The 14,838-nt window shown below is 35.0% G+C and overlaps 1 protein-coding gene across 1 annotated transcript; it reads left to right on the plus strand.

Annotated features, from left to right (window-relative positions):
- Window positions 1-347: 347 nt before the first annotated feature.
- Window positions 348-9,408, plus strand: LOC106869231 (anti-apoptotic protein NR13). The gene is made up of 2 exons (XM_014914880.2): window positions 348-1,006; window positions 7,498-9,408. The coding sequence occupies exons 1-2, from the start codon at window positions 458-460 to the stop codon at window positions 7,603-7,605; spliced, it is 657 nt and encodes a 218-aa protein (XP_014770366.1). The 5' UTR covers window positions 348-457; the 3' UTR covers window positions 7,606-9,408.
- Window positions 9,409-14,838: the final 5,430 nt, after the last annotated feature.

Genomic DNA, 14,838 nt, shown 5'->3' on the forward strand with positions numbered 1-14,838 from the left:
TATATATATATATATATATATATATATATATATATCCCTTTACTAGTTTCAGTCACTGGACTGTGGTCATGCTGGAGCACCACCTTGATATATATATATATATATATATATATATTAGCCAGAGGAAGAAGGTTAGTGCTCATAAATTTCTTCCGAAACCCAAAAACAGGTATTACAAAGGAATAGGTCCTTCCGCCTGGAATTTTAGTGTTGATAGATTTTCCCCTCAGAAAATTTTGTTTCACTTAAAAATAAAATATAATAAAATAAGAGTGTTGGGAAAATCGACGCATTCTGATTGGCTAACACATTCTAATTGGCAAGCACTGCAGCTGCTGCTACTTTTGTCTTCTATATATATAATAGAGGGATTTGCCTCGTACGTATGTATTCATTGATCTAACAGCGATATCTGACAAAAATTAATTTTGAAAATTTAAGATATTTTGTTCTAAGAATGACTACTGATTATGAACGTAGTAGAGTAGGCTCTCCATTCGCAGTCATCAATCGACGTTTTCAACAACTTCCCGGTTTTCAAGGACTTAACAATATTGGTCAAACCGGCGATGCCGAATCAGCCCGTTTAGAAGGTAATACAACGCAATTAGAAAGAGTTTGCAGGGATGCTGAAAATATTGCCGATGATGTCATACAGTTTTTCATTAATCCAGGAAAGAAGCCACTTAACCGTCATTGCAAAACGATGCGAAGAACGGTACAAGAACTTTCAAAACGACACGACATTTTATTTAAAACTATGATAAATAGACTCCAAGTGGACGACATGAATCTTTTCATTTCCTTTACATATGTAACAGATGAAATATTCGAAGACGGACAAATTAATTGGGGTCGTGTTGTAGCTGTTTATGCGTTCGCCGCTAGACTGGCTTTACATTTTCATGACATTCAAAAACCGGAAAAGTGTAATCAAATTGCATTATATACAGGCCGATACGTTGGTAAAAAACTAGGAAAGTGGATTATTGAGTCTGGCGGATGGGTAAATATTAATTTGTAATTCTTTTTGAATGAAATTTCACTAATTAATAGCTATAATTTTATAATTAAGCTTGCTTTAATTCACTTTTATTAAGTTTCCATAAATCATCATCAGCAAATCACGAGACTCACATGATTTGCTCCCCCCCTTCTCGGAACGTTCAATATCGAAGTCATTCCGTTTTGAAATTTCCCCGAGATAATCGGCTATATTTTTCCGTCACATACGTGACAGATATTTCAACAATATCATTTTATAGGTTTAAAATGGTTTTATTCCAACAGGTACACTCAAAATTTGCTTACAATATATGATTCAAGAAAACGGAAATGAGAGTAGTTTTCTAACGTATATTTATTCAATTCTTAACCATTAAATACTGGGTGTGCCACCTACTTTGTTGCACGCACGCACGCATACGAAGGGATGACTTACCGAGAAATGCCGATTATAACGTTCTATTGTTTAGTTTCCTCGTGATCTTAACCGGAGATATAGTTTTATACGAAATTGTAAATTAGCCAGATGACCTGAATGTATATGGTGTTCCTCGGTGTGTGTGTATATAAATACATGTATCATATATCCGAACAAAAAAGTGTACTCATATATATATATGTGTATATATATATATATATATATATATATGGTACTATTCAAGAAGAGTGGTCCCGGTATATTTTCTCTTTTACTCGTTTCAGCCATGCGGTTGTGGTCATGCTGGAGCACCATGTTTATCAATTCATTTTGCAAGATTCGTGGTGTGAAATCGTGTGTTGAAACAGATATTGTATTTCGAGAGGGTCATTTTTTTTTTTTTCCTTGCCAAATAAACACGTACGCCATATATATTTTTTTTTTCGGCCAAGGTAAAGAATATGCACACCCGGTGTTTCGGGCCCCTTTTGTACCCCCACCCCTTAAATTAAAAAAAAAACATACATGGTGGAAAATTGATTCCCTACCATGTCTTATAATAATAATAATGAGAAAGTCATCAAAATTAAGAATTTTTATTTAAAAAAAAACTTCATTTATGTATATTCATGTCCCAATGTTGGGCAAATTTCATAGAGCGAGGCAATTTAGGCCTTAACGTTAGGCAAATTGGGACATGAATATACATAATATAGAAATTAAGTTTTTTTTAATAGAAATTCTTAATTTTTATGACTTTCTTAACATTATAAGACATGGTAGGAAATCAATTTTCCACCTTGTGTAATATTTAAAAAAAAAAAATTTATGGTGGCGGGGTACAAAAGGAAGTCTTTCCCACATCGAAACTGTGACCTCTTCAGCGACACTTCGTTTTCGCGTGTTCTAACTCTAATTACACCGTAGAGCAAGAACACACACGAAAACAAAAAAGTGTCGCTGAAGAGGTCACAGATGTGTGACAAAAGATTGGACATGAGTTAAAATAACAGTAATAAATGAGTGAAGAAAAATATAGTGTGTTTATTTGGCAATAAAAAAAACGACCGTCCTGAAATACAATATATATATATATATATATATATATACACACACACACACACACACGAGAGAGATAATGTGTAATGTATTTCTATGGCGAATGTGTATTCATATAGTGAATGTGTGTGTGTCTGATTTTTAAAAGTATGAATGGTAAAATAATTTTCGAAAATAGAGAGGGGTAACAAAAATACTTTGTCCTACTATAAATTATTTTTTCTTGCTGATTCGTAATCTACAATGCTTATAACATAGCTAGAGAATTTAGGTTTTTATTTTTAACGTGTACACATAATTTCTCTCTTTTTCACATACACAACCATGAGGTAGCCTGTAGATTTGTGTGCGTGAATATGTAACCGTATCCAATAAGTTGAAAAGCGAAAGAAGTGTGAACTAGAGAGATAAAGAGAGATTGTGTGTAGGTGAGTGAGTCAGGTGCGACGTGACTGAAATGACGACAAAAGCAGACAGTTAAAGAGACGCAAATACTAGTATGGACACGGATTGTGCATAACTACAGATAGGGCTAATGCAGTTTCGCATCTCTCCTTGAGAAATGCATTAAAAAAAAATTGCATATTCGTAATCTCCGACATCTAAAACGTAGGAATCTGAAAAAAGAAAAAAAATTTAATGCACTTTTCAAGGAGAGGTGCGAAACTGCATTAGCCTCTTACAGATTTCGGTAAATTTTCAGATTAACACCCGCACGATTTTCACTAGGGTGTTAGGGTTAGGGACGGAATTCCCTAACTCTAACACCCTAGTGAAAATCTTGCGGGTGTTAATCTGAAAATTTACCCAAATTTCTGTCCCTACCCCCCGACTTTGGATAATCATAACTTTCAGAAAAATGGATATTTTTTTAATGAAATTTTCAACGAATATGTGTTATATCATATCGATTCCGAATATAGAAAGTTTTTTTTGGGGGGGGGGAGATTCACCGGAGTTCACTTCAATTCATCTTAACTTTGAAGAAAGTGGATGTTTTTTTAATGAAGTCATCTACAAATATACCTTGACTATGTAGACTCCGAGGACATGGGAATTTTGGAGGAAAACAATTGGGGGTTATTTTTGAGAACTGTTCCCCATTCGGAGTTGTTTCGGAACAAGTTGTCCACATTTGTTTCATTTAGGAAAGTGATTTAATCAAACGATTTGGGCCAATTAAGAAAGAATTGGAAGTGCATTGTCACCAACGGTGTAGAGCCTGTTATATCCCCATTAGCATCTGTTGTATAACAGATACTGATGGGGATAGATCAGTAATTCAACGACAAGACTATCTCCTGTATGTTGTGTCCAGAATCGTGAAACTTCTCAAGTGCCTGTCCATTTACCACGGGTGGATTTCGTATAGCAATACGTTATGTGATTTTTGGGTCCATCAGATCCTGACAAACCATGCAACCCATGCCAGCATGGAACAAGGATATTAAATCATGAAGATAAGTTTATAAGCAGAGATAGCTTTGTACAATATCCTGTTCTGTTAACTTCTAGGGTTTAGTTTGTATATCAGAGACAGGAATGGTTTCTACTAAACTGACTCACCTAGATATTGCATGAAGTCTTTTGGGATATCTGAACAGCCTATAGGATTATGGTTATTAACTATTTTATACCCTTTTATTTGAACAATTTTCTGGAATAATCGTCATTGCAGCCGAGATTGTGAGTAACTGAGCTTCAGTAATCTTGCTGTTAACCGTACCATTTACAAAAGAAATTCCAAAGGGTTGCTTTGTCCAATGGTAGAGCACCTGTCACATTTACAAACCTGGTTTCATGTCCCACAAGTAGCCTTCAACTTTTTCTACCAATATTTACGTGGTATTATAGATTTATGTACTTCAAGTTCCACCATTGAAAACAATTATTTGATGGTTGGGTTTGTAAAAGATTTTAAAGTTGAATACAATTTGATAAACTAGTAGCTTTTAGAAATTATTATTGGTATTCAACATTGTGATCTATTATTATGAGAATTTTTAAGGCTGTGGTGACCTGGCAGAATCATGAGCATATCAAAGTACTTCTGATCATAAGATGATTGTGGTTTCTCTTTCTTAGCAAAACATTTGCTCAAGTTTCAAGTGTGGTGGGTGTGGGTTTATGTCTACATATGGGTGCGTGGATGTGGTTGGGTGTTAGTGTCTCTTTATTTTGTCATCACATTTTTGTAAAATGAGGTTCACTGTCATACAGGTGGGCCGTAGAAAAATATTATCTTATCTAGGAACAGGTGAAGGCTTGCAACAGGAAGGGTATCTGACAATATCTCAACATAATCCTATTAAAATTTCATGTTAATTTATTTTCTGAAATTTTTCATTGTATTCAAATTAATAGAAACAGCAACAGAATTTTCACTGTTCTATGTGTACTCCATGTAGCAGACAGCTGCATGTATTAGCAAGTTGTTTTGTCTGGTTGTGGGATAACTTCAACTGAGAAAACACATGGCTGAAACATTAGTGTCTCAGTCCTCTTACATCGTTGTATCATGTTATAAATACACATACCTAAATGGAAAAAGCATTCACTGGTGGTGAAAAATGATAGTGGTCAGATATTTAACATTCAAATCTGTCAAAATGGGTTGTTGAATAGATATGTTACTGCTTGGATCCTCTCAATGCTATATGCTCCTCATGAATTATTAAAGGCAGAAGACTTGAACAGAAATATGGTTTTTTTAAAAATGGGATTAGTGTGTGTATGCTAGTATGGAACATGGACATTAAATGATTTAAATGATGATATATGTAAACACACACATGTACAAAAACGTGACATTTGAAACTTGTTTTGTTGACCCAAATGGTAGTATTATGTTCTTTGTAACTAGTCTTCCATTGTTCTCATGAATCTAATCAATTCAATTGTTAGTAAAAATACAGTGTTTAATGCCTTGGTCTATCCTACCTATTAAAATTCTCTTGCCAAGATCTTATCACACCCTATTTACCTAATATGCTGAATATGTATGTGCACTTAGAACTAAATTATGAAATACTAAAGCTGACTGTAGTCTAGGGCTTCATGAAAATTGTTTATATATTTTTTTTTAGTTTATCTAAATGAGTGCTTATAGCCGATTAGAATACTAACCATGTATTATGGCATCCTGTTACTGAATTACTACAAATCAGGATAATTATTGTTATTCCTGTAGTTTGTTACTTGAATGTTGTTAAGCATGGCTGATAGTACAACTATGATCTCTCTTAATAGAAACAGATTTTCTTGGTATTGACTACAGTTTGGGGATTGGACCTTCTCTGTGATACCTTATGAAATATTTTGGTAGAGAGAAGCAACAGGAAGCCCATCATGTATATCATCATCATTGTTTTAACATATACTTTTCCATCTTACAAAGGTTGGATGGAGTTTATCGGGTCAGATTTTCTGTGGCTGAATTCCCTCCTGTCACCAACACTTACCTGTTTCCAGGCAAGGTAATGTTGCCCCATGGCCAGACATGTTATTGTAGAATATTGGAAATGGATGACACTGTATGACTTTCATGCAATGTCAACCCAAAGACACACGTGCACACATATATGACATGCCTTTTTCAGTTTCCACCTACCAAATCCACTAACAGAGATTGGCCTGAGATTATGGTGCGAAACACTGGCCCAAGGTGCCATGCAATGGGACTCCACCTAAAACTATGTGGTTTGGAAGCAAAGTTCTTAAACACACAACCACACCTACACTTGTGTGTGTATATTTAATGTGTATGTTAGTGCATGAATGTTTATAATTTCAAATGTGTCATTACTTGAGTTAGCTGGTGATATTGACATTTTGACCAGTTGCTTTGAGCTTTCATAGACTTCTAGAATATTAAAAAAAAAAATCCATTTCCCAAAAGCAGGTAAGGATTGACAGCGGGTAGTGCATCCAGTTACCTCAAAATAATTCCCTATCCAAACCCATTCTGTCATGGAAAATTAGATGTTAAACAAAGGAGCATAATTAACTTAAAAGGATTGGGTGTTTAGTTGAGCCGATTACATTTTTGGTTGTGTATCCAAAAGTTGAGGCTCTGTGCTTGCTCCTGGTCCGAGTCATTTAGATTGCACCCAAGCAGTTATTTTTATTTTTTAAATTTTTTTTCTTGTTCCTTAGTTCTTTCATGAAGTTGAAGTATTTTAATAAAAGATAAACTGAGCTTTTTATTACTGTTATTAAGACTGTGAGCAGGAAGAATAGTGTGGTAGTCAAAATGCTTAGCAGCATTTCTTCTGACATTTTTACTTTCTGAGTTCAAATCTCACTGAGGCCTTTCCTCTTTTCGGGGTCAATTTAATAAAGTACCAGTCAAGTACTGGAGTTGATGTTATCAACTAGTTTCAGGCCTTGTGCCTAATGTGGGAAGGATTATAATTATATTAATGTATTATGATGATGGTTTAGCAGAATCATTTGAACATCAGAGAAAATGCTTTGCCATATTTTTTTATGATTTCTTACATTCTGAGTTTAAATTATGTCAGTCAGCTTTATCTTTCATTTCAGAGAATAAGATTAAATACCAAGCAAGTACTGTCACCATTATCATCATCATTTAACATCTATGTTCTATACTGGCTTGGATTGGATGGTTTGGCAGGATCTGATGGGTCAGTTGGTCACATCCTATTCCAGCGTCTACTTTGGCACCGTTTATATGACTAGATGTCCTTCCTAATGCCAACCACTTTACAGCGTGTACTACGTACTTTTTTTTATGCCATTGGCTCTAGTGAGAATGCCATGCAGCCAGTAAGGCCACAAAGCTTAGGATGGCATTTTCTGAGATGAGGGATTAATGTATGAAAGAAGGGATGGGGGAAGAATGATAAGGAGGTTCTTGTAGAACAGTTGTATGGTTACTCACATTTAGAAGAGTGGGAATAATGCCCTTTCCTCCCTGCTCAAAATTGCTGTCCTTGCACCTAGATGAAAAACATTAATCATTTTTTTGTTTTGTTTTCTTTTCTTTTCAGGATAATTTCTCTGACTTTTTCCCTGAACAAGTCCAAGAAGACAGATTGTGGAGAGGATTCGTATTTGCAGCATTTGGTCTTGGTGCATTGGTCATTGCTACCCAGTGAAACAAAAGTTAACTCTATTTGTGTTCTCTTTAAAGATATATTTTTGTGAAAAACCTGTTTCAGCATTATACAATAAAGTCTTTTTAATAACAGCTAAGGATGAATTTTTTTTTTAAATACTTTAGTTGTAAAGCTCACTCTCCTCCTCATACCTATTTATTTATGTATTGTAAATCTTCTTTCTTAAATTTCTCCCAAACCATAAATTCCTGGTGATATAATTAATATATTACCTCAAGAGTTAAATTTAAATATATCTTATTCAACACAATAGATGTTTCTTATAACTCAGTGATCATCTCTGATCAAAAAGTCTTATGGCACACAGGTAGCTAGCCACATTACTTGGTATGGGCCACAGATTCTGTTGCTCCAGTTTTACCATGTCTCTACCTGACAGATAGAGCCACTTCATACTGCACACTGACCTGTAGTGATGGGTTGTATGGCATTTTCTGTTGGTATGTTTCATGTTCTGTCCAGGCCTACAAATTATGTAGCCTTGGGACAGTTGTGAACGAACAGACTGAAGACCAGGCATTACAGGCTTCACCATTCCATTTTTTTTTCTTTTTCTGATTCTAAAATATCTGTTGTGATCTTTCTTTTAGCCCTTTAGCATTCACAGATTTCTCAGTAAAATGTAATGCTTATTTATTCACATTGTTTTGAATTAATCATGCATTCTCATAACTTTGAGATTTTAATGATGTGATTGTCTAATTTTAGAATGGCATTATAGACTAGGTTTGAGAGGCTTGATCTAGCCAGTTTAAAGCAGATATGGCCTATTTAAAAACTAGAGTTGAAATGGTTTAGTAGAGTGACACTTAGGGGAAATCTAAACATCTAACCATTTTTTTTTCTCTTCCCCTATCCACAAAAGAATTTTACATAGTTTTATCTATCATTTTAGATTTTCCTAAGCAATTTCTGTTACATTGTTATTTTATTAACTTGCTTAGTAAAACATGATCTGATATTATTTTCGCCAGCTTTTTCCAAGTTTTCGCAGCATTAGGTCGTGCTTTTAGAAAAGCAAAAATCAATATGTAAGATCTGAGTATTTAGTAGGTTATTATTTATAGATTAAGAAAATGCTTGTCTCTATATAATCTTGTGATTGGTAAGCCTTGCCTCTTTCTGCTGGTGGCTGGATGTGTGATGCTCATACACTTTTGCACCAGAAGGGATGTCATTGTTTATGTCGTACAGTGTAAATAACAACACTTTGCTTATATCTTCTCCCACTGTCATAATTGTAGGCTGTGATTCCAATATAAAGTGTAAATATATAAATATATTACATGTATGCATATGCTAGCCTTTTAGGTTTTTAATGCCAAAGATGAAGATTCCAGAAAATGAAGGGTTTTTTTTTTAATTGTGAATCAAAAATTGTTTCTATGAAAAATATTTCAAGTGACATTAAATTTTATTATAAACATTGTTTCCTAATTATCCAGAAGTACATATATATATATATATACATATATATATATGTGTGTGTGTGTGTGTGTATGTATGACTTACACAGGGTGGCTCATAAAAAGCTTTATCATCATGTACATATTATATAAATAGACCCATTTATAATCCACCCAGTATGTAGACAGTGTTATGTATAACAGTGACCTCCCTTGTGGTGCGGAAGTGTACGAACAACAGATGTGTTTCATAAAGTCTCGTTCCGGGCTGTGATGCACATCGGTAGTTGCTGTTATAGAAATTGTATGAATGTCTATATTCAGTATTTTTTTTCTTTTTTGTCATATCAATAAATTAAAACCATTTTTAGTAAAATGCTTTTGGTCTCTTTCTTTTTGTCTATTTTTTAATAATTATTTTTTTATCTTAAATGAACTTTATTAATAACACTGTGTAACACTATTTTTGTCCTTGGGTAGCAACTGTTAGTACCCTGTGTGCATGAGCGAAAGTAAGGTTTTGTAATCACTTGTCTTTGTCTGTGTGTGTGGAAAATGGCTGAATGAATTTTCACCAAATTATACAGAAATTCTCATTGGGTGAGTGGCTGGAGGTGATGAAAATTTGGTTGTGTGTACAGTGATGGATTTGAGGAATGCATTTGTTTATGAATTCATTTCTTAAAATTTCACCGGAGTATAAATACCTATAATGGTGAAACGCTTCTCAAATTCAATGCAATGTTTTCTATAAGTATTTCGTTTTGTTCACTTTCTTTTTCATATGAATCGACCCTCATCTATGTATAGATCAGGGTATATCTATGCACATAGACACGTGTGGGTGGATACATGCATGCATACATATGCAACTGTGTGTGTGTGTACAGTGATGAATTTGAGGGTTCCATTTACTTACAAGTTGATTTAATTTCACCAGATTATATATAATGGTGATACTTAATTTCACCAGAGTATCTATAAAAAAAAAAAAATCAGTTCAATTAGAAAGCATAGGTAAGGAACACATTGTAAGCCACACTATATGTGCACAGGGTATGTGCCACCCCTCTGATGCCTTTTTTTTTTTTTTCATTTCCTATTTACTTACTCCTAGAAAGTGTGAAAAATGGCTGATATTTCCTTCAAACTTTGCTTTTGTTACATTTATTCAAAACCCAGAGAATCCTTCCCAACATGTGGCTATGATGATGCTTCCCCACTGCTCATGGTCAGAGATGCACATATTGTCAGCCACTGAGGACATGCTCAAGTGGTTAAAGTCAAGCAAATATATAGTATTGAGCAGAATATTTGCTACAACAATATTTCTGCTTCAGTGATTCAGTGCTGAATTTGCCTGAAGTGTAATGGAAAAATAGGTCAGTTTCAAAACATTGATGTCCAACTCACAAAAGCAAGGTTTGAAGGAAATAGTTGTCATTTCCTTTGATTTCTAGGTAGGAAGGAATAGGAAATAACACTTACTGACAAATGACGAAATTAAAGTTTTGTTACAGTGTAATAGTTTTATTGGGAAACAAAGTGTGTGTGTGTGTATGTGGTAAAACCCAGTTCACAAACTCCAGCTGTAATGAACCAGATTTGTTTGGTGTGTCTATTGCAAAGTGTTAAAAAATACTCTCAGTGATCATGTCAAAAATGTGACAGGACTTTCTTTCCAGCCTAATAGTAATATATGAGGGTTGGCTAAAAAGTTTATAGGCTGACCAAGATGCTCTCAATGGGACCAAATGAGGTTTATTTTTCAACATAGTCACCCTTGTGGTCCACACACTTCTTCCATCGGTGTTGCAGTGCTTGGATCCCATGGGTGAAGAAAGCTTTCATACTGTTGGTCAAAAAAGTCATCAGTAGCAAATAGGATGTCTTCATTGCTGTGATACTTGTTCCCAACTTTGATTTTTCATGTTGGGGAAAAATATGGAGAATTTTTCATGTGGGGCAAAAGCTGAAGAATCAGTTCAAATCCACAGTCATGCACAGAATCCATTGAAACTAAGGACTTGTGTGCTGGAACATTGTCCTCATAAATCAAGACCCCTTTCATAAGTTTTCCTGGGTGTTTGGTCTTGGTAGTCTTTCAAAACTGTGCTAGCAGTGGCCCTTTTGAAGATAGTCAATAAACAATCCCTTTTGCAAAAAAAAAAACGGGCTATCACCTTCCCTGCAATTGAAATGATCTTGGCTGTTTTCAGAGCTAGTGAGGAGGGGTGTTTCCACCACGTGTATTGTCTCAACCTGGGATTAGTGATGAATCCAACACTCATCCAGGTTAAGAAATGTTCAGGCAAACCAACTGGATCTGCTTCAAACAATATCAGATTTTCCCATGATGTGTTCAATTTGGTGTGCTTTTGATTAGGTGTTAGAAGACGTGGCACCCATCAAGCAGAAACCATCGTCATATCCAGTTCATTGTGCAGAATATTCTCAATTGTCATGGGATAAACTAATAGCATTGTTTTCATTAGTGGTGGCAGTTGCAGGACGTCCAGACCTTGGGTCATTTTCGAGACTCTCCCTTCATCTCCTAAATTCAGCTCCTCACTTTTGCACTGTTGATAAAGCTTGAGCAGAGCGAAATTCTTTTTCTGCAGGTACTTGATAATACCACCATGGCAAATTTTGTCGCTCCTCCCATCCCAAGAGAAGTCGCTATACTAGTTACTTTTGATGTCTTCTTTGAACAATCAGATGTCAGTTTTCCCTGAAAATGCAGTTATTAAGAAGCACTGAAATTAATACATGCAAGTTTTTACATTTCTAGCATCACTCCTTCATAGCCAGTCTATGAACTTTTCAGCTTTCCCTCGGAATATAATTTGAAGTTAAAGTAATTATAAATTGAAAGTGGTCTTCGCATACACAAATTCAAAACATGTTTTGTTTAATAACACCAGCTATACTTGAGACGATCAATAAATATTGACTATAAAAATAGATTTAAAAACACATTACTTTCAAGCTTTAAACATATATAGAATTACGAATGAAAATGTCAGTTATTGAATTTCATTGTATATTATTATTATTATTATTATTAAACTAAGGTATATTTAAAAACATTTGATCCAACCCACTTTTCTTTCAAGTTTTTCAAAAAAATTTTGCATATCTAATGTAATGTAATATTAAATATTCGTTTAGTTTGTCTCGTAAGTTCTTGAAAATTTTAATTGTTAAAAACTGTTAATCCAAGAAAAGGTTAAAAAAAACAAAAACAAGCAAATGTGTGGTTGTGCTGCTCGCTTTGCAAACCACATGGTTTCGAATTCAGTCTCACTGCACGGCACCTTGGACAAATGCTTTCTACTATAGCCGCGTGTCGACGAGTACTTTGTGTGTGAATTATGTGGAAACCTGTCGTATGTCAAATGTGTGTTAGTGACCCTCACGGGTGTTAGTTTATTTATGTCCCCGTATTTTAGCCTTTCAGCAAAAGAAACGATACAAAAATACCAAACTTTAAAATATGTACGTGGGCGACTTGTCCGACTGAAGGCGATGTCCCAGCATGGCCGTAGTCCCAGGACTCAAACAAATAAAATATATAATGAATGTCCATTCATTCTACTAATAATATACGCTTGTCTATCGACTTAACAAGTCTCTTACAATGAATAAAGTATTATTTTATTAGGTCGGCATCAATGAGATAAATTACATAACAATGGGTTAAACATTAACTTAACAATGTACTTCCCTACTTAATAATAATAAAAAAGAATTAAACTATTTGATGCGGTTAGTCTCACGCTGAAACTTCTACTTACTGTACTTTTATTTTCTCTCCCTCTTACATAAAAAAAAAAGAAAGAAGCCATTATCTGGTGCTCCAGTATGGCCACAGCCTCTGGCTGAAACTTTTATTTATCAATGTACATCTATTTTCTCTCCCCACCACTTAAAAAAGAAACCATTGTTTGGTGCTCCAGTGAGGTGACAACCTCTGGATGAAACCCCTAAAAGTTTCCGCCATGCTGGAACAACAAAGAACGGTTTAATTATTTGAATTAAGTACCAATACTTTGTACTACTAAAGCAGCGCGTACCCGAACGCGCAGTCGCGCGTCCGCGCTAGTTAGTCGTCAGTGGTCGATCCTAACCCTAACCCTAAACACATTCATTTGCACACGCGGGTTAGGGTTAGGATCGACCACTCAAGACTAGCTAGCGCGACTGCGCGTTCGGGTCCGCGCTGCTTTAGTAGTACCCCAATACTTTTTTTTAAAAATAAGTACTGGGGTCGTATCAGCCGACTAAAACTCTTTAACGCGGTGCTCCAGCATGGCGTGAAACGAGTAGAAAATAAACAGAAAGATGTGTGCGCGTGTATAACGATTGTACTGAAAGTAAATAAACAATCTAGGTTATCTAAAATATTCACTGATGTCCTTGAGAGTTGTTTACGTTGGAAGAGACGGTGAAATCTCTCTATCAGCCAGCACACACACACAGCGCGATTTCTTTCTGTTTCATAACCTACTGAAAATCACTTATGATATTCAACCTGGTTTCTCTTCACCTATTCAGTGGCATGATTAGCAGGCTTACTACATTCTCTGTTGGAAGTTATTTTTGAGATTTTGTTTGTTTGTTTCTTTTTTTGTCTGTTTAACTTATTAAGTACCTTTTAAGCTGTTACTCTTTTCTTTTAGTTTTTTTTTGTACTATAAAATTTAAAATGTTTAGCTTCTCATTCTGATTGGTGCAAACTAACTCTATCAACATACATAGACACAAATATACATACCTATTTATATTGTGGAGTAGCTAAATTGATTTCAGTACTAGGAACATTTTTGTTTCTATAACCGCTATGTGAAGTAATTAGAGCTACTCCCTGCAAAATAATCGCGATGTGAAGGAAATATTGATAGTCATATATGAAATAAAACGAAATACTGATAGTCATATCTGACCAATGCGTGGGCGGCAAGCGGGCAAAATCGTTAGCGCGTCGAACAAAATGCTTAGCAGCATTCCTTACGTTGAGTTCACATATCGCCGAGATCAACTTGGATCTATTTCAAAACGGGGGCACCAGTATTTTCTTAACGAAACACTTTGAAACTTGGGACACTGGTAGAATGTGTCATATAAAACATCTTTTACTCTTAGTCTTCTTAACAAAAAAACGTACATCGCAAGTTATTCCATGTTAAAGTTGTCGTATTTCTGTAATTTCAACCAATCACTGACGTTTATTCAGCTGAATAGAGTTACTGCTGGGCGGTCATAAAAATGTTATTCCCTGTGACATATTTCATCCGGTTTAATCGTAATTTATACGCATATATTGTTTATATAATAAATTACGCTGTGTAACAATTTTAGAGTTCGGATTCTAGTTTTAGGGTTAGGGTTAACAGTCTAGTTAGAGTTAGGGTTAGGGGATTAATACGATATACACCGTTACAGCGCTAACTGTTTTTAACTGAATAGACGTCAGTGATTAGTAGAAATTATCGAAATAGGACAATTTTTTACATGAAATAAATTCGAATACAAAATTTTTTTCTGTTCTATAACACAAAATAGATAAGTATACGAAGTTTGAAAGTCTTTCGGTACCAAAAACACTAGATAAAACATGAATGAAAACTGGTGCCCCTGTTTTGAAATAGATCCACCAACTTTACCGTTTGTCCTTTCGTGGTGAATACAATAAATACCGTTTGAGCTCTGGGGTCGATGTAATCGACTTAATCCCTCTCGTAAAAATTGCTGACCCTGTGCCAAAATTTGAAACTACATATGATCAATACTAGAGTTTCTGTTT

This window comes from Octopus bimaculoides, chromosome 2 (assembly GCF_001194135.2).
Source record: "Octopus bimaculoides isolate UCB-OBI-ISO-001 chromosome 2, ASM119413v2, whole genome shotgun sequence".
Classification (NCBI taxonomy): Eukaryota; Metazoa; Mollusca; class Cephalopoda; order Octopoda; family Octopodidae; genus Octopus; species Octopus bimaculoides.